Source organism: Mytilus trossulus, chromosome 6, assembly GCF_036588685.1.
Source record: "Mytilus trossulus isolate FHL-02 chromosome 6, PNRI_Mtr1.1.1.hap1, whole genome shotgun sequence".
NCBI classification, from domain to species: Eukaryota; Metazoa; Mollusca; class Bivalvia; order Mytilida; family Mytilidae; genus Mytilus; species Mytilus trossulus.
In genome coordinates this window covers 68172927-68193335 of record NC_086378.1, presented here as the reverse complement: position 1 = coordinate 68193335, position 20409 = coordinate 68172927, and the positions used below count along the sequence as shown (strand labels likewise).

At 31.2% G+C, this 20409-nt stretch overlaps 1 protein-coding gene across 5 annotated transcripts; it reads right to left on the bottom strand.

Annotated features, from left to right (window-relative positions):
• Nucleotides 1-334: 334 nt before the first annotated feature.
• LOC134721727 (vacuolar protein sorting-associated protein 4B-like) lies at nucleotides 335-16876 on the bottom strand. Of its 5 annotated transcripts, none has more exons than XM_063584905.1 (12): nucleotides 16759-16876; nucleotides 12930-13043; nucleotides 12383-12494; nucleotides 10209-10391; nucleotides 9835-9954; nucleotides 9355-9395; nucleotides 8547-8665; nucleotides 7183-7404; nucleotides 3531-3662; nucleotides 3170-3257; nucleotides 2363-2503; nucleotides 335-605 (listed from the first exon to the last, which is right to left on the bottom strand). In XM_063584905.1, the coding sequence occupies exons 2-12, from the start codon at nucleotides 12993-12995 to the stop codon at nucleotides 513-515; spliced, it is 1317 nt and encodes a 438-aa protein (XP_063440975.1). In that variant the 5' UTR covers nucleotides 12996-13043; nucleotides 16759-16876; the 3' UTR covers nucleotides 335-512. The 5 variants fall into 5 exon arrangements, with proteins under 5 accessions (XP_063440975.1, XP_063440972.1, XP_063440976.1 ...); XM_063584902.1 differs by lacking the exon at nucleotides 7183-7404 and adding an exon at nucleotides 4754-4975; XM_063584906.1 differs by lacking the exon at nucleotides 7183-7404 and adding an exon at nucleotides 4754-4975 and having other exon boundaries at nucleotides 12383-12491.
• Nucleotides 16877-20409: the final 3533 nt, after the last annotated feature.

Genomic DNA, 20409 nt, shown 5'->3' with positions numbered 1-20409 from the left:
TGAAGTTTGCAATTGTATATAAATTATGTTTTGTTATTTAATAAATAATTTAGATGCACCAGTAATAAATTATTAGATTCGAACAAATCAGGAAAATCAGCAATGATAACTAAAAGGTTACAAATGATCGTGATATAAAATTATTTATGGTGTTGTTTAAAAAATTTCTGCGGCATTCATGCAGCAATTTAAGGATTTTGTCATCACAAAGATGAAAGGAAACCTGTGATTATAGTGTTGGTTGAAATGAAAAAAATTAAAGGTATTTTTGTTGTTCAATTTGTAATATTCATATTGCACTGGGATAACAATAAAACTACCTTATTTAATTTGGATGGTTAATTTAATTCATTTAAACAATACCAGTTTGTTTGGAAGGTTAAATGAAATAATTTCAATGACAGGCTACATACTTGTTAATTGTTTACATTCCTTGGGTAGAGGTATTGTTCATAGGATTGACTCTTACTGAGTATCAATGCATAATTTGATAACTTAATTTAAAAGACAATTCAATCCCATGACTGTACAAAGTCATTCAAATTCTTCAGATACTCTTCATCTATTGATGGTTTAGTTCCATTTAAAGATTTCAATACATCATCCTGAAAAGAAAAAAAGAAGAAAGGTTTTATTACAAATGATCTAAAATGTTACTCTTAACAATCTTTCAGAATTGTTAGAAGAGTTATTTCACATTTTTTAGATGAAGAACAAATGAAAGGTTCTAATCAATTTGATAAAATTGAGAATGGAAATGGGGAATGTATCAAAGAGACAACAACCCGACCATAAAAAAAACAACAGCAGAAACTCACCAACAGGTCTTAAATGTAACAAGAAATTCCCGCACCCAGAGGCGTCCTTCAGCTGGCCCCTTAACAAATATATACTAGTTCAGTGATAGTGAACGCCATACTAATTTCGAAATTGTACACAAGAAACTAAAATTAAAATAATACAAGACTAACAAAGACCAGAGACTCCTGACTTGGGACAGGTACAAAAATGCGGCGGGGTTAAACATGTTTATGAGATCTCAAACCCCCCCCCCCCCCTATACCTCTAGCCAATGAAGAAAATTAAACGCATAACAATAAGTACATTTAAAATTCAATTCAAGAGAAGTCTGAGTCTGAGGTCAGAAGATGTAACCAAAGAAAATAAACAAAATGACAATTATACATAAATAACAACAGACTACTAGCAGTTAACTGACATGCCAGCTCCAGACTTCAATTAAACTGATTGAAAGATTATGATTTCATCATATGAATATCAGGCACAATCCTTCCCGTTAGGGGTTTAGTATCATACCATCATAACACATATGAGAAGAACATAACCCGTGTCATGCCAACTGAATCTATTTGGTTGATTTGTTTAGGATTTTCCGGTGATTTGAAAAAATATTTAACAAAAATTATTTGACCATATATTAAAGCATGGCTGTAACCAGACACCACATATTTGATCAGTCATCTTCAGTCAATAACCTATAGGTAATAAAATAGAACTCAATACTGTATATAAAAAAAATAGTGCCAGGTTTTAATCAATATGAATAATGTGACTGGGTGAGTATAGCAATAATAAGAACTTGCATTTCGACTATCTGATACACATACCATAATGTAGATTTTGTTAAAATCCAATGGTCAATTGTCATTTATGTAGATATAGGAAGATGTGGTGTGAGTGCCAATGAGACAACTCTCCATCCAAATAACAATTTAAAAATTAAACCATTATAGGTTAAAGTACGGCCTTCAACACGGAGCCTTGGCTCACACCGAACAACAAGCTATAAAGGGCCCCAAAATTACTAGTGTAAAACCATTCAAACGGGAAAACCAACGGTCTAATCTATATAAACAAAACGAGAAACGAGAAACAAGAATATATTACATAAACAAACGACAACTACTGTACATCAGATTCCTGACTTAGGACAGGTGCATTCACAAAAGATTATAAAAAATCCCAACAATAAATGCATGCCATTATTTCTGAAATTAATGTTAAATAACAAGTGAAACTGTTAGCTTTGGGACACTGATGATACCCTGGCTAAAATACTTGACAGTTAACAGGTTGTTTGAGTGATGAATCTGAAAACTCATCACATATAGCAGACTAATATAAGTTCCAAAACCAAATTTCAGAAATCCTTGTACAAAAAATATTCATGAGATGGACTGACTGATTGACTGACGGATGGATGGATTGACGGAAATACAGAGCTTAAACATTAAACCCCACTTATTTAAAGCGAGGGTATCATAATTCATTGCAAAATATTAAATCAGCTGAGAATATAACATTTCAGATATTGTAAGTGCATCTACCATGATAGACTTACAGTTGTTACTGTTGGTTCTGACAGTTTATCTTCTGATACATCCTCCCAGGACATTTCTATAGCCATTGAGTCTTGTGAGGCACAGGGTGTCAAAAGGTCATCTACTACAACATCAGGATCAGTTAAACTTGGTCCTTGTACCTACATAAACAAAAAACATTTGAAACAATAATACAGTGGATTCATTTAATTTTTATGGGTACCAAATTTTATGGATTAAGGAAAACTTCTTGGATATTTAATTTAGTGGTTTTGCCTATGTCTGCATACAAGCCTATAGAAAATTTGTTATTCGTTGAACATTTATTTTTGTGGTTCACCAGTATCCATGAAAGCCACGAAGGTTGGTATTCAACGAAAAACAATGAATCCCCAATGATTATTTTTGGGGTGAACATTTTTATTGGTTGCATTTCTACAATTTTTTACTTTCTTTATATTTTTCTGCTCAAGTTCTTCCAGCATTAATACAGTCTAGAAATCATTTGTAACACAAAATTACTATAACTATTGGTGTTATAAGATTTGACATCATTTTCACATACTGTAAATTCAGAAATTATTGCGAGGTTTTCATTATTGCGAAAGAGTTGTAAACGCAATAATTTAAACTCAAAATTGTAAAAAATAAAATCACATTTGAGTCTAAAATGACAAAATTCCAATAATAAATGCATGCAATAATTTCTGAATTTACAGTATTAACATATCATGTGGGTACCTATCTACAAGGGATAAACGTAGAAATTAATATCCGTTTTATGCAAGAGAAATATTTTAGGGTACATTATTAACAATATTTCTTACCTTTTTGAAGTGGGAAGCATTTTGAATTTTGCGTATAGGTGCCATTGAAGCATCTCTTACTATAATACTTATATCTGCCCCTGTATATCTGAAAATTATAAATTATACATTAAAATTTTTATAAATTTTTTTTAAAATACTTGACAGAACAAAACATTTCAACCACCCACAGTAAATATATCAGATATACAAAAAAAGGAGATACAACACACTGTCCAGATACCCTGTATTGATAAAGGCATGAAATGGGGGTATCTGCCATTTGAACAAAACAAACACTTGACATTAAAAGTTGAAATTCAAGATTACTATGATTTTTGGGGTCAGTTATTTGACCAGATATACATATCAGAAATCTTACCCCTCAGTTTTATCAGCAAATATCGCATAGTCCTCATCCTTTACATCATTTTTAATCGGTTTCATGTTTTTCATAAAAACCTGTCTTCTTGCTTCATGATCAGGCAAAGACACAAGCACTCTTTTACATAATCTAAATAATAATTTTAACTTTTTAACCTTTGTATACATGTAAAATTAAGTTAAGATAAAAACACTGAAACAGGAATTCCAAATTGAAACAATTATGAGAGCTGTAAATTCAAAAAACTATTTTTTTTTGTTCATGGGTAATTTTTAGAAGATAATTTTATAACCTTGTTTTGCCCTTTCGACATCATTCTATTAGATTTAATTGTGGAACATTTTGGACCAGATCTTCAAACATATTAATAACAATTATTGATTAATTATTATCAAAATGATTATTTTGTTTAATAAGGTTTTGTGGACTTGCTCGTCTTTTCGTAAATTTTTTTTGGCCTGTAATTGTCACTTTCTCTTTAATGTATGATTTTATGTGTGTATATGTATATTTCAGTCCATTGAAAGAGTCCAAATATTGCAGCTTTAAATGGTGGAATTTTCTAGTTTGTCTTGTTTAGTTCATAACTTTATGATTAGTTTGAGGCTCTTTTGAGATTTTAAAGACAATCTAAGAGACAGGATAAAATAAGATGGTTGCACCACGGTAATTTTAATAATATGTCTAATTTTAAACAATAAATTAGTACTGTATATGTCTACCATCATGAAAACATTGTCAGATTAAGAAAAATTCATTACAAAATTTTTGTCATATTTTTTCAATATGGTTTAGTTGGAATGATGTGCCTTTTCCATGTGTGTTATAACAGGCCTTATTCAGTGGAAATCTGTCTGCCTCTCTGGAGGTCATACAAAAATCCCAAGGGCATTTGACAAGATTTGTGTACTGTTTTAAAAGTTATAATGAATTGTTCAAACCAGGGGCAGATCTAGGATTTCGAAGGGTGTCTTATTCTATAAAACCTTTACATTTTTTTTTCAGATGATTTGTGCTAAAATCGCATATATTATGAAAAATATATGATAAAAGGTGATAAAAAGGGGTGTACCCTTATAAGGCCCATGCTGAATCAGCAACTGCAAACTTTTTATTTCAAATTTTTTTTTTAAAGAATAAATATTTTTAAGAAGGTAAGGGAAGGAAACAAAAAATAATATAATGTTGCATCTTATGGATAGCATGCATGAATATATCACCTTTTCAGAAAAGTTGACTGAATCATCCAAGGTTTATATGTTCCTGCCACTATATGTACATTCTCTGCACAGTGATCAATTTGATATAGAAGTTCTGACCTAATTCTTGGAATACGATCATTTTCACTCTCCTCATATTCAAACAATTGTTCAAAGTCATCTAAAAATAAAATACATGGCCGACTCTGATTCTCGGCCCTTTTAAATAAATATTGCACCATTCTGAAAATACAAAAAAGGGCTGTAATTTGAAAATGTCTGACAATGTTTTCAATAAATAAAGTATCTTGTCTTGCTTATTGACTTATCTTTTCTTTTATACTGCCATAATTCAATTAGAATGAGTTGACCATTCATTTAAAAAAAAAGTAATAAATATGTATCAATGTAAACAAGAGTGCACACACTGAAATGTCTCGCCTTCTTTACTAATCCTTGATACTATCTTGATAGACCTAAATATAAAGCTTTATTTCAACTGTCACATAAACTCAACATTAACCAAGAAAATGAAACATTGATCAATGAACCATGAAAATGAGGTCAAGGTCAGATGAACCATGCCAGGCAGACATGTACAGCTAACAATTCTTCAATACAACAAATATAGTTGACTTATTGCTTATAAATAAAGAAAAACAGACCAAAACACAAACACTTAAAACTTAGCAATGGACCGTGAAAATGAGGTCAAGGTCAAATAAAACCTGCCTAACCGACATATAGATCATAAAATATTTCCATACACCAAATATAGTTGACCTAATGCATAAAGTATTAGAAAAATAGACCAAAACTAAAAAACTTAACTTTGACCACTGAACCATGAAAATGAGGTCGAGGTCAGATGACACCTGTCAGCTAGACATGTACACCTTACAATCATTCCATACACCAATTATAGTAGACCTATTGCATATAGTATAGGATAAACAGACCAAAACACAAAAACTTAACTATAACCACTGAACCATGAAAATGAGTTTAAGGTCAGATGACACCTGCCAGTTGGACATGTACACCTTACAGTCCTTCCATACACCAAATATACTAGACCTATTGCTTATAGTATCTGAGATATGGACTTGACCACCAAAACTTAACCTTGTTCACTGATCAATGAAATGGGGTCGAGGTCAAGTGAAAACTGTCTGACAGGCATAAGTACCTTGCAAGGTACGCACATACCAAATATAGTTATCCAATTACTTATAATAAGAGAGAATTTAACATTACAAAAAATCTTAACTTTTTTTTCAAGTAGTCACTGAACCATGAAAATGAGGTCAAGGACTTTGGACATGTGACTGACGGAAAGTTCGTAACATGAGGCATCTATATACAACGTATGAAGCATCCAGGTCTTCTACCTTCTAAAATATAAAGCTTTTAATAAGTGAGCTAACACCACCGCCGCCGTAGCCGCCGCTGGATCACTATCCCTATGACGAGCTTTCTGCAACAAAAGTTGCAGGCTCGACAAAAACTATGTACATGTACTGTAAATGATTTTGTTACTTAAGCTAAAAGGTTTTTTTTGTGGCATTGATCATATTGAGTCTAAAAAACACAATTTTTTTTAAAATTTAAGAAATAATTGTAGAGAGAAAAATAAGTCAACTAGGAAGACCAGATGTAAAATAAGTAAAACATTTGTAACACAAGTATCCCATTTTATTGCAGCTCAATAGTTTTAGTATAAACACTTTCACTGGAAATTAACACCAAATTCAAAGCAATGAATCATAGAGCAGTTATTGGCATAAAATTGAAAAAAGTTATACTGGTAATAATAATCATTATTTTTAGTCATTATTACCAATTTATAAACAAATATTTCACATGATTGAGTAATAATCCATTCAGAAATCAATAAGGGACAAGGATTAGGGTATAATGAAACAGATATCATATATTACAATCAAGAGGATTGATTTTGAAAATAACACTACCTCAACATATGCATTTTTATCAAAATATGAAAATAATTTGTTCAAAAGACTTGAATGAAATAAGGATATTCCATTTCAGTTTCAATTTCATGCCTTTGTATTGAGATGTTTTCAAAAATGAAATAGCTCTATGATATGATTCATGCTTTTAAGGTTGTACCAATGATAAATAATTTATAAAATAAAACATATTGAAGCTGCAGTATCAATGTCATATTTATACTTCCTTCGTAGCAATTACATGTTATCTTTGATAAGACAGTTTCAAAATGTCAATTTTCACTTTTACAACAATGAATTATAAACTTCCTTTACAGAATGAAAACAAGAAAAAAATAAAAAAAATTACACAAAATTCACATTCAAATGAGGATGATCTTTTTCCTTTGCTTAATTTGAAGCAGCAATAAAAATGCCTTTAACGAAGGGAGCAATAACATATCACTAAACTAGAGTGCCACAAGTTCTATTGAATACCTCCTCATAACACTTCTTTGAATGGCCCAAGGTTTTCTAGCACTTAGTATTACATGAATGCCTTCGTTATCAAGACCAATGTCTTGTATTTGAACCATGAGTTCTGTCAGAACTTTACGATCTATCATGGATGCATCTTCATTAAATAAACAATCAAAATCTTCTATGAAAACAATACATGGTTTCAATCCTTGAGCTTTTCTAAATAATTGTTTAATTAATCTGAAAGATAAGCATTTAAATAAAACGCAATATTTTCATGTATTAGCCATTGTATTTAACTATGAAAGAACGCATGTACGAAATTATGAATTATGCCAGCAGAATATTTTGCAGACAAAACTGTTAACTTTTGGAAAATAAGTATATTAACTATGAAAATAGTTTGTCTATTGACAGTGAGGACACTAAGCTCCTTTCTTAAAATTACACTGTTGACAAAAAGAGATGTATCAGCGCTCTGCATTGCATGTTTTTTTTTAAAGATAACAAATCATTTGCATTATAATAAAAAAAATACTTTATTTAATTTACCACTGATTCATTTCCATTTAAATTAAACTAATTATGAACTTGTTTAAAGAACTGGCACCTCCACTCCCCATTAATAACATTTAATATTTCAAGATATTCATCATAAATCACTCTCAATTGTTAGAAAAATCCTCCCTTAAAATCTGGTCCTTTGTTTACATGTCTTATTTGTTTAATTATGCTGTAGATTATTGAATTTAAAATAATTATATTGTTCAGTATAAAGATTTACTATCAATAGGCTAACGATGTAAATCTTAAGCAATAACTTCTTCCATACACATGCAGTATAAATGTTCCAAGTTATCAAATTCACTAATTTCCAAAGTTTGGAAAATTTAGGAAAAAATCCTTAAATGCAGGTGCTAAGTTTCATTATTTTCATGTTCTTTTTTTAAAGTTTCAGGTATACATGATATTTGAGTTAAAAACTGTACGAGTTTACACAGAATAAGGACCCTCATTTGCAGTTTTTCTGAAAATTTAATAAATATCCCATGACAGGATACAAACCTCATTGATGTTATCAGAAACAACATTCTAAAATTTAAAAAGCATCCAAAGAACAGTTTGCAAATAATTGCTGGGAAATATATACTTATAAATAACAATTTTTCAATGAATCAAGGACAATAACTCCTAAACAGCAAAAGTGAAGCTGCTAGGAAGTTTGGATGAATTGAATGAATCTGTATCAATGTTCCCATTATCAAGTCCAGTGGCCTTGATGGTGTTGACACAATGTTTAACAGTTATAAATCAATCAAGTCCCTCAGGATATATCCCTTTCAACATATATCATGTTCTTATTTCATTTTCAGAATACTTACTTTTCCTGGTGTTCCAAGAATTTAGAGACTAAATCTGAACAAACTATTCTGAGAAATGACACATCAGGATTTTCTCCAGCTAAAGCTTTAACAATCATTGTCTTCCCAGAACCTGGTGCCTATTTCAAAATAAATACCTCAATTTTAGTTATGACTATGAACAGCAAGGATTTCAGAGAAATAACATGTTTATTATGATTGCAATAATTTAAATTCGCATTTTAGTCTAAAATGACAAAATCAATATTTATCTCAATTTTTTCCTCAGAACATGCATAAACAAAATATTAAGATGTTAAAGCCATTGTTGGAATAGTTCTTTGTTGATTACATGAAACAACTCAACCTGACATTTTCCAATCAATCAATTAACATAACTACTGAAAGGCAACTACAAAAATAATTTATATCCAAAGTGACCTCCAATTTTGTATATAAATTTGAAAAGCTTTCACAAGTTACTGAAGAAAACAACTGGAGTAGCTTATCAACCATCTGCAGAACAAACATGTTTCACTGAATTTCCATAATAAAACCAGGAGCACCTGGGATCTCCCCCAGTTTTTGGTGGGGTTGGTGTTGTTTGGTCTTTAGTTTTCTATGTTGTGTCTTAGGCACTATAATTTGTCTGTTTGTCTTTTACGTTTTAGTCATGGCATTGTCAGTTTATTTTTAATTCAGTTTGAATGTCCTTCTGCTATCTTTCCTCTCTCCTTTAATTTATAACTGGCATATAATTCAGGTGTTTGAATTCATTTTCGCATAATGAAATTCAAAAATGATGAAAAGATTAGAGAATGATATTTACCCCATATAAAAGTATCCCCGCCCACATTGGTCTTCTCTTCCCTAAAAAAAAGAGACTTAAATGAAAATCTATAGCGAAAATCCATAACAACATGTAATGTTAAATTAAATGATCTGAGAAAAAAATAATATTTAGTGTTGGTATCTCCTGTGTTTGATATCAAACAATCTAATTATACTTCTAAACTTTTTACAAGATGTAAAACACTGTCAACTAAGTCATACATTGAATGACAAATCCTCTTCTTTAGGAACTTTATTTGACTGAACAAGACCAATGCATATTTTTTTCATAACTATCGGAATAATTGGAGAAATTATTAAATAATGTTGATACAATCTACTAGATTATGGTATAATAATATACAACTACCAGAAAATGACATTTGAATAATTTTTAAGAAACCATAATAAGAAAGTTTTATGTTTTAATAGATAATCCCAGAGTATATCTTAATTTCTGTAAAAAAGCTATTCAAACCTTGAAATAAGTGAGGGAACTTGATTGGTAAAATGATACTTTCTGTAAGCTTGTCTTTAACATCCTGACAACCACAGACATCTTTCATAGTTATATCAGGAGTTTCACACTCGCTCATATCTGAAATGAAATGTACATTTTATTGAAATTGTTCTAGTAATATTGAAATGCAAGATAAGACAACGTCTGAAGAAAGATGTGGGGCAAATTTTACAAAGTTATATGTTTTAAGAAACCTGCAGGCATGCTGTGACAAGCATATCACAACATTTTGATATCTAAATGATGTGGTAGTTAAAATTTATGGGGAGTTTTCAGCTTAAAGAACAAAATAAAGACAAGCACAATTATAAAGCTCTATACAGGACAAATACCATTGACTAATCTTTCTACGAGATGATCCTCAGATTCTTTACAAGCTGTATCTTCTTCATTTTCTTCTTTTTCTCCATCTCCATTTTCATCATTTAGTTCTTTCTGCAAGATCTCGGCCTCAGAGAGATAAATGGAACACTGTCGTTTTAATTTATTCTTTACCTCTGTTACCATGGATTCATCTTACAAAAAAATAGAAAATTTATGTGTTAAGAAACATATGTCCACACATATGATACAATGTAACAAGAGTGTACACGATGACATGTCTCGCCTGTTTCACTGACAGTGACCTATAATTTTATGTTGATAAAGTTTTACTTAAAGCATTACAGAAACCTTTTTTTTTTAAAGATATATGACAGAGAGGTCAAGGTCAGGTAAATCCTGTAAAACAGACCTTACAATTTTTCTATACACCAAATATAGTTGACCTATTGCTTCATATAGTCATGATAGTACTTGAAAACAGATCAAAACACAAAATTTGTAATTTGTAGGAACAGTTGAATTCGTGGTTCTCCTATACCAACAAAACACATGAAAATTGGTATCCAACAATTAATAATGAATTCACAATATTTACTTACTTTATTTATATTTTGTGTCATTATGTTATTATTGTGTATTAATATGCAAAATCAAAGAGCAGAATGCTCTGAGGGGTACAATTGCCATAGTTTTCATTGACATATGTATAGTAGTTCTGCCAACTTTTCAGTAAGCAAATGCATGAGATTTGGCCTATATTGAAAAGATCAAAGAGGAAAAAAATAGATACAAGGATACTACCGCAAAAAAGCATGAACATGCGTGAGTCTCACACATTTTATTGGCAGCCCTGGTACAGCTGGATAGTATTATTTTTAAAACTAATTCAACTGTACATGCAAAATATAATTTACATAATCTGAATAGTTACTCTACTTTAAAAATATCCAATCCCAGATCCAATTGTATGAGCAATGTACTTATTGTGTTTTATTTCTGTACTATCAATTCCAAGTTTACTTTCCACAGCAGTCACTGAGAGTGAGAGAAGGTATTTCACTTTGTATCTTATCACCAATAATTCTAGGAGGAACCCCATTTCTAACTAAATAAATATTAATTTCCTTTTGGTCAATGGGCATGACTCCTTTCCGTACACACTCCTCTGTTTAAATTGAGATCGTTCTAAATATAATACGACGTTAATCGACATCTAACGAGTTAATTTTTCTCAACGATATTTCCATTTTGACCGAAAATACTTCCAGCAGGGAGACAACTTGAAACGATAATATGGAAGACTTCATTTCAGCTGAAGGGGTGTTGTAGGTACGACTACATTTATTTCAATTGAAATGATGCATATGATTTAAAATTATGCCACCACAATAACCCTCAAAAGCAGACAGACATAGAAATGATCCCATTAGTTTCAAATTAATCAATGGAGTGGGGAATCCAGAGCAACCATTCAATCTGATACCCCTTGAAATCAAGAAAACTATATGCATGCGCATTTATACATAAACAAACCCGTGACTTGCGATTTGGAACTAGAATGTTATTTGAATGATAATTAGACGACCTAGATGGTTCTCCATTTCTTTACGAGAGTACTGTATCAAATATGAGAGTCATAATGGTAGCATATAAGAAAAACTCCACTTCAGTTCAGAAATAGAATTATTGGAATACAGAGAACTCTTGCATTTATCAAAACTGGGGAATTCCCTCTGACGTGTTTCTAAATTTATAAAAACACTAAATATAAATACTGTTTAATTCTGATATTTTCCGTGTTGTTAAATACACGTATATAAGTTAAGGGAAATATCAAACATGAAGATTATGAGAAGAACATTACAGGAAAGTTGTTCACATGTAAGTTCAATCATTTTGTAAATTTTACCTTTTAAAGCAAGACAATCATAAGAATCTGAGATGTTGCTAAATGTTTAGAATAAAACAACTGACGTGAGGGCATGGAGTCCTGAGTCAACGGTATAAGTCTACAGATTGCTTGAAAGCAATCGTATCCCCAAAACTCTGATTACACTAAGTTGATAGAACAAAGAAGCAGAAATCCTGTTAAGGTGAATAAAAGATACAATTGAATAATTCTTTTAGGAATTTCCAGAAATTAAGTAACTGATGAAACTGCACATAGTAAATCATATATTACCTTTGATTTCCTCAATCAAATGCTGTATCTCCTTTTTATATAGATCTAATGCTTCTGCTGTTCTGTTTTCCTCCCTAGCTTTTATGGCTTTATCTATATTACTTTGCCCCTGCTTTAAAACAGATGAGATGTATACACTGCATAACAATAATTTCTAACAAAGATAACAAAAGACAGACACAGCTTTGTATTTGCTGTATGACATTCTGATTCAGTCTATTGATCGCAGATTACATAGATAGATAATGTGATTACTTGAAAAAAATCTCCTTTCTACCTTCATATATAAATATCCAAAGTTGCTTAGAGGTTACATTTAATGAAATTAATAGTCAGAGTTCATATGTATCAAATATATATCATATATTAAGAGACATCATGAAAAATGAAATTGATGTTTTCAGATTTTTTTTCTGAAACTACATCATGTACTTGAACTCAGACTATAATTCCCTTGCTGTTTGAATTAGAACAACATAATATTGAAATAGCTGACGTTAGAGAATAGTTCAATTAATGGTCTTTCTGTTTCAATTTGTTCGTTTACCTCTTCACTGTTCTTTAACTCTGTATTCTTATTTTGTTCGTCTGAATCCTCTCCGTTTTCATCCATCTAGTCAATATCTTGTATGCATCAGTTTAAACTTTCAGTGTTTCTTTCCTGTCACAAAAAAACCCTGATTTTCAACCATGATTAATTTGCATTTTATAGCAAAAATATTCTTTTTCTCATAGACTATAAATAATTTATTTAACGCAGTGATTATTTATAGAAAAACTAATCAATAAATTCAAATAGAGAAAAAAATTGAATAAGTGACTTAACAACACATTAATTCACAAATGCACTACAAATATTCTTAAAATGGAAGATTGTGATTTATAAATACATGTACAATGTATGTGTGGAAAGCATTCAAAACTTATAATTATTTGGAACAATTTGTTCAAAACTTATACCCATCAAATAACTACATGCAATTGTATAAAGGAAACTCTGAATCAATTGCAGCTTTTTAGAAAAAGAAGACTTTGAAACAGAAAAATTAACAAGGAATTAAAGTTTGATAGACTCATGTACATGATGAAGCCAAAAGATTCCAAACAAATTTCGACAGGAAAAGGCCTAATAGAAGTCAAGTTTTTTTTTAAAGTTTTAATGCACATTCACATTTTATCACATTGTTTGTTTCCTTTTACAGGAAGTTTACAGTTTTATTCCTTCAGGGTGCATCTAATTTGCAATGTTCATAATGACTCATGTATTATAATTTAATAAATACAAACTAAAAATAAAAGCATTATTTGCCATTCTCTTCTCTGAATTCACAAAATCTGCATATTTCAGATAATTCCCATTGGAATTTCGTTACCCTCATTCGAAACGGATGGAAAAAAGCAAAACCTTAGAGGAAATGCTATCCACTGTGAATGGAAATATTCTTAACTTATTTGCAAACAATCTGATACTCTTAATTGATAGATAGTTTCAGAAACATGGCAAATCTGTCTATATTTTTTGGTATTGTGACCTGATTTCGTAAACTATGTAGACATACTTGTAAGTTCATGACCTTTTTAATGGACAGTGACATTTGCGCATGTGCAACAATACATAGGTCAGGCCTATTGTATTATGAATTTTAAAATTACAGAATAAATTTGAGATCAAATAACAAATGAATATCTTTTTAAATAGAGTAATTAGGACATACTGACTTTTTTTTATCCTTTATACAAATATATTTTAATTTTTCCATGTGCCTTTTGATGGGCAATTTGAAAATTCAGTATTTAACACTTTAAACATGTTTAAGATAACTATAACAATGTCACAATGTCATAAATGCATCAAAGTATTTTTTATATTCCATTTGTGTTGAATGGCATAGAATCAGTGTTGTCCCCATGGCCTTAAACCACTGTGGTACCCTGGTGCTATATTTTCTACCATGGTAGAGGGGGGATAGGAGGGGTCCTCATTCTGAAATCCTGGGCTTAAAAACACGAAATCCCAAGGTCCCGAATTTAAATAAAGTAAATCCTGATGTCCTGAAATTTCCGGAACCCGAAAGGATCAATCCCGAAATCCCGAGCTTAAATACACCGATCCCGGTGTCCTGATAAAGATCCTATCCCCCCTGATGGTGGTATCTTGGAACATTTTATAATAGAATGTATACAGGACAGGGGCCATGGTGCTATATATTTCGGGTTTTTCCAGTGTTATGAAAATTTCTATGGTGCTATTTCAAAAATTTGTGGAGAACAATGATAGAATTAAATAACTTTTAATTTACGAGCAAATACTTGGCACATTTCGTTTTATCACAATATATATCTAAACATTTTCTGATCATAAAAAATCCGCTTACAGCCTGATTGACCTAAAAAAAATAGTAGTCATGGCCTTAAAAAGGAAAAAAGAGCACCCCATAACCTAAAATAGATCACAAGTTATAGTGGAAATAGACCTTAAAACAAATAATATGCATGATATTTCATTCTACCATGTCAATCATTATAGTTATATGTAATGCCATAGGTCTTAACCATTTACTGTTTAATGAGTTTGTGCCAATAAAAATATTTGTTTTTGTATTAGTAGATATAGGAAGATGTGGTGTGAGTTGATAGTGTATTGATATGCAAGAACATTCTCAACTTCTTTTTTTAAAGTCCATACTAGTGAAAATGCCATGAAAAATATGCGGCCAAGTTTTTTTTGAAGCAGTACGTTGTCGATGATAAATATTTTGCAGGACGTCAATGATTAATTGGAAATCCGGAGATGTCACGAACTTGCAAGCATCAACGATATATTTCTTGTTTTATTTCCAATTTTATGACATTTTATTATAAAATCAAATGCTGGGACCAGGAACATATATATGTAGGACTCTAAAGTGTGATGGTCACGCTAAAATGCGATGGTATACGCTAAAGTACGATGGTGTATTACACTAAAGTGCGATGGTCCAAAGGGTAAGATTCGAGGGGTTAAAACATTGAGGTTAAAAAAAGTTTTTCAAAAGCTAGTATGCTAAGGTATAACATATGTGATAGGCTTTATAATTTTCCAGTAGGCTTAAGTGATTGTTTCTAAATAAACAAGTTCGACCAAGTAATAATTGCTATAAAGGTACTAATTTATGTGTCGCAAAATATTAAATTTCATGTAAAATGAATTTTTAACAATTTGGAGCGTATTCATGAACATTTGGATAATTGGTATATTATATTGTCGTTCACACCAATGTTACAACCTCCCTTACAGTCGTCATTGAAAAATTATAAATACAAAATTCATTCATTGTCGAAATATGCAACATTTATTCTTTTATTTATAAGCTTTTAATCATGTCAAATGCCAGAGAAAGGCAATGTTCGCCTAGCTTTCTCCTTAATCTTAGCGAGAACAAATACATGTTTTATTTTCCTACAATGTACAGTACAAACAAATGTTAAAGCAGAAAATTTGTAATTCATACATGAAAACATGTATGTCTATTTTACCGTCGGATGAATCTTTTATTAAAATCAACAGCATTTTAACGAGGATCACAAATTAAACTGCCACATAAACAATGCTTCAAATGTGTCCCTTTGCTTCTAATAGAAGCAGGATAAGTATGCGTATACTGTTTTGTATGTATATTTAGTAAATTTGTTCGACTACAGAATACAAGACCTTCCAGCACTGGAAAAAAATAAAAACATTGCGCTACAGCTGACAAAGAACTGTTATGTTTAAATCAATTACTTGTATTAAAGTAATGGACATTTATTGTAAAAGTTGTTTATAAAATATCACAGGCACTTGTTTCTGTCAATGTGGGGTTTACTATCCATACCAGTACAAAAAAAAAATTTTTTTTTGTACTGGTATGGATAGTAAACCCAACATTGACAGAAACAAGTGCCTGTGACCATCGCACTTTAGAGTCCTACATATGTATAGTATATACTGTTCCCAGCTGGGGAACATAGCCTATGCATGCACAAGAGAGGGAGCTCTCCCCCTTCGGTGCAAAAAAACTAAGTTGATGATAATGGGAATCACTGAAGTAGAATTGCAACAGCCCCCCCCCCCCCCCCCCCCCCTTTTTTTTTAGGTCAGTCAGTACCCCTGCTTTCATAAAAAAATCTGTATCCGCCACTCGACGATATCTTTTTTATTTGGCTGCCTCTTTATTTTTAGAAATATGACAGCTATTTTTATTTTAACAAAACTTTGCATTTTAATTATTAAAATATTTCTGATTAACAAACAATATTTTCGAAGGAAATGTATTTCAGATCGCAGTGACCATAATTTTCATATTAAAATAAGCTTGACAGATATTATAAAACCAAAACCTAAAGAAGATTTATACTTTTTTGCTTTTCTATCCTTTTCTCCGACGAAACGACTGTACCCTCGATGATGGTTTATGAAACGGTTGCGGTTTTTTGTTGGGACCGGGAACCATGAATGATTTGCCTAAAAACCAACTGAACGTGGAATGAAAAGACCAAATATCATCTGACTGTAGTGTAGTGTGTTTCCCATGCTATGTTTATCGGCTTTGGTTAAGCGGAAGTTAGTTTTGACAGTAGACAATACCCAAACAACTGCTAATTATTTCTAAAGCCAATTTTATCAAATTTAAACTTTATAATTTGAGGCTACATTAATTGTATCTGGGAACAGCCTATCTGACAAGAAATGATTATTCTAATATATATGTTCCTGATTGTATGTGATGATCTATGATTGATTTTGTTTAAATAAAAGGGATACTATATATATACTATGATATATTGCCGTCAAATTCATGTCTACCAATTTGACTCAAAATTTCATATTTGATTTTTAACGAAATGTAAAACATTTATCAAAATCATTGAAAAAGTAAAGATATTCCATATGTGCCCAACAACGATCTTACAGATATAGAATAAACAATAAACAGGACATGGGCTCGAGAAAATGTAGTTTCTTTTCGTGTATATTTCAGTCTAGACACCATCTACTATTGAGTTGACCTCCGAAGACCTCCGATGGTCTTGTAAAAGATGTAGATATAAATATACCAATAGATATAAATTATAGCCTGATTGGGAACTCGTGTCATGAAATGATAGGTTTTTATAGGTCTTCTTAATTTTATATTATGTTATGCATAATCATTGTTTTACCTGACAATGTATAAGAATATTTTGTGGATCGAATCAGTCAATCAAATGATTTACCTTTGTTTCACTGTCAATGTTGAAATTCTTTTCCGTTTATAAAGAATTGAACACGCAAAATGCATGCGGTATCAATCTCTTGCTACGGGGTTTAAATAAATCAAAGTTCACGCGAATATGTATTCAATAAGGTCGAATTATTCACGTGCACACTATGTCAGTAACCTCGGCTGGTTCAAATGATCAGAGTGATTAACAGAAGACCGAGGAATTGTTAACTGCCAAAAACGACGCAAATGTGGAGGATACAAATCTCTTTTTGCCTAGTTTGGCTAATATGTTGTCATCAGTGACGCTCAGATCAAAATAGTTATAAAGCCAAACATAGGTACACGTATAATTAACTTACAAGTAAATAATTCATCAGCAATATGTCTTTGCTTATTTTGACAAAGTTGAACCAAATTAGTTGCCCGGTAATTAGTTGCTTAAACTATTATTATAGATCTTTATTTCACTTATATTTTTTTAAATAATTGAACCAAACGAAATCATATTCTATTTTTTCATATCTCGTAGGTAGTGCCCCTTTAAGTTATACTTTGTATTACAGATAATGTTCTTCTTATTACCGAACGGTAGGAAAATATGATTATATAGAAGATGATGATAATATTTAATGAACTAATTACTTTTCTGTCACGAACATAGCTGTGTACAAAACACAACACCTGTCGTCAGGTTATTATATCTTATAATTATTGAACTGGGACTTCCCGGGCAACAAACGACAACAATAAGATCTTGATGACAACATGGACAACACAGACTAATTCTTGTTGATATCGTTTTTTCGTAATCTGTCTGTGAAGCTGTGAAATCTAGTCGTGTACAATTTCAAATCTATTACGTCTATCTACGCATTCATAGAGAAAGCGGCGTCTGTAATTTCAGATTGATGAAGGTACGTTGTTTTTCTAATAAAAAAAAGCTGTTTACGTAGGGTCAAAGGAAATAACTTGATATTACAAAAAAATATATGATATATAGGCCAAACTAAGGTCTTCAACTACATTCTGTTTTCTCAAAATGCTAGGCAGTCTATTGGTTAAATTATAAAACAAAAGTAATTATGGCAATGAAAAAAACGTTTAACAAGAACGATCATTGATATCTATGCAAATAGTGCTTTATTATAAATGCATGCGTTCAAAGCGCTTTTATAGACCTATAGATATAGGAAGATGTGGCGTGATTGCCACCAATGAGACAACTCTCCATCCAAATAACAATTTAAAAAGTAAACAATTATAGGTTAAAGTACGGCCTTCAACACGGAGCCTTGGCTCACACCGAACAACAAGCTATAAAGGGCCCCAAAATTACTAGTATAAAACCATTCAAACGGGAAAACCAACGGTCTAATCTATATAACCTATGTTTTGTAAGGGATACACAAAGGAGTAAAAAGCCCCAAAATATAGCAGTTTTACAAAATTGTAAAAATATAAACTTTTAGTTATTCATTGGACAGTAGAATGCTTCTGCTACATAAATATGGGCTGTTTTTAACAATACAATGTACATATATCAGGTACCAGCACCATAAAGTCATGCTTAATTATTGAAATCTTCACAATTCTAGCATTTTATAGTTAAATTTTAGACGGTTTTCGTGTAAAACGAAAGTGGCCGCATTTGTGTTCATCCTTAATATTGAAATGTAAGTTGTATTTTATGATAATACGTAACATATATAAAGGTTGAGGATGGACACGGATGCGGCCACTTTCATTTTTGACAAAAACCATCTGAAAAGTGACATTTTTCGGCATATTTGGTAGATTTTGCATATTTGAGTTTGAATCGGATGGTTTTTAATGACTTAATCAGTTCAAATCTTTCACATAAACTAATTGATTCAAATAAAATATACACTTAAGTATTTAAAAAGTGGTCAACATATTTGGTCAGATGAACCTGAAATTTGAGGCCAAAATCGGTCTTACCGGACCTACTCCTTTTCTTTTGTTTTGTATTATCAATAACATTTATTTACCTTTTTTTTCCACTGCAAGAATTAAATTGGGCTCATGATGATGTTGTCCACGCTGTATCTTATATATCTTTTTACCTTCCCCTTTTTTTATATCATATATGGCTTGCAAATTTCTTGGTGTCTTATCATATGATTTGTTATAAAATTTATTTGTAATCAGATATTTTCCCAGCAGTTTTGTAGAATATTACAAGTAAAATTAACAATACACAATGCGTTTATGTTTTTTCATATTCTTTACACTTTTCAAATGAATTTAATGTTAGTGTCATACATATAAATATATATGAAAAAGTATATTCCGTAGATTCGACTTGTGATACAGCTGTTTTGGTTAATTAAAAATCACATTAAAACTACATTGCATGCATAACGAAGTAAACTTCTGTGGAAAAAATATGAACAAAATTATCCAACTATAACATGTAAAAAAAGAGACGTCGATAAAACCTGATAAAATGAACGTTCGACTTTATCAACCAATGGAGATGATGATAGAAACATGTATAATTCCTAACCTGTAAGAACCGTTTTTTCAGAGAGAAATCGTAGTTTAAGCCAGCTTTGATAGCTCGCTAACCCTCTCACTCACCCTTGTCAGAAAGATGTTTACAGTACCGCTTTGTTGTGTCATGTGTACTATTGTTTGTCTGTTTGTCTTTTTCTTTTTTAGCCATGGCATTGTCAGTTCATTTTCGATTTATGAGTTTGACTGTCCCTCTGGTATCTTTCATTCCTCTTTTATATTGACAAAATTGGGTGCGCAACCCAAACATATATAATTGGTTTGCGT

Coding starts and splice junctions, on each gene's coding strand:
- LOC134721727 (XM_063584905.1), bottom strand. CDS start 12,995: ATGGATGAAAACGGAGAGGATTCAGACGAACAAAATAAGAATACAGAG. Junction 12,495..12,929: donor AGTTAAAGAACAGTGAAGAG/GTAAACGAACAA, acceptor TCTGTTTTAAAG/CAGGGGCAAAGTAATATAGA. Junction 2,504..3,169: donor ATGCTTCCCACTTCAAAAAG/GTAAGAAATATT, acceptor TTGTTTATGTAG/GTACAAGGACCAAGTTTAAC.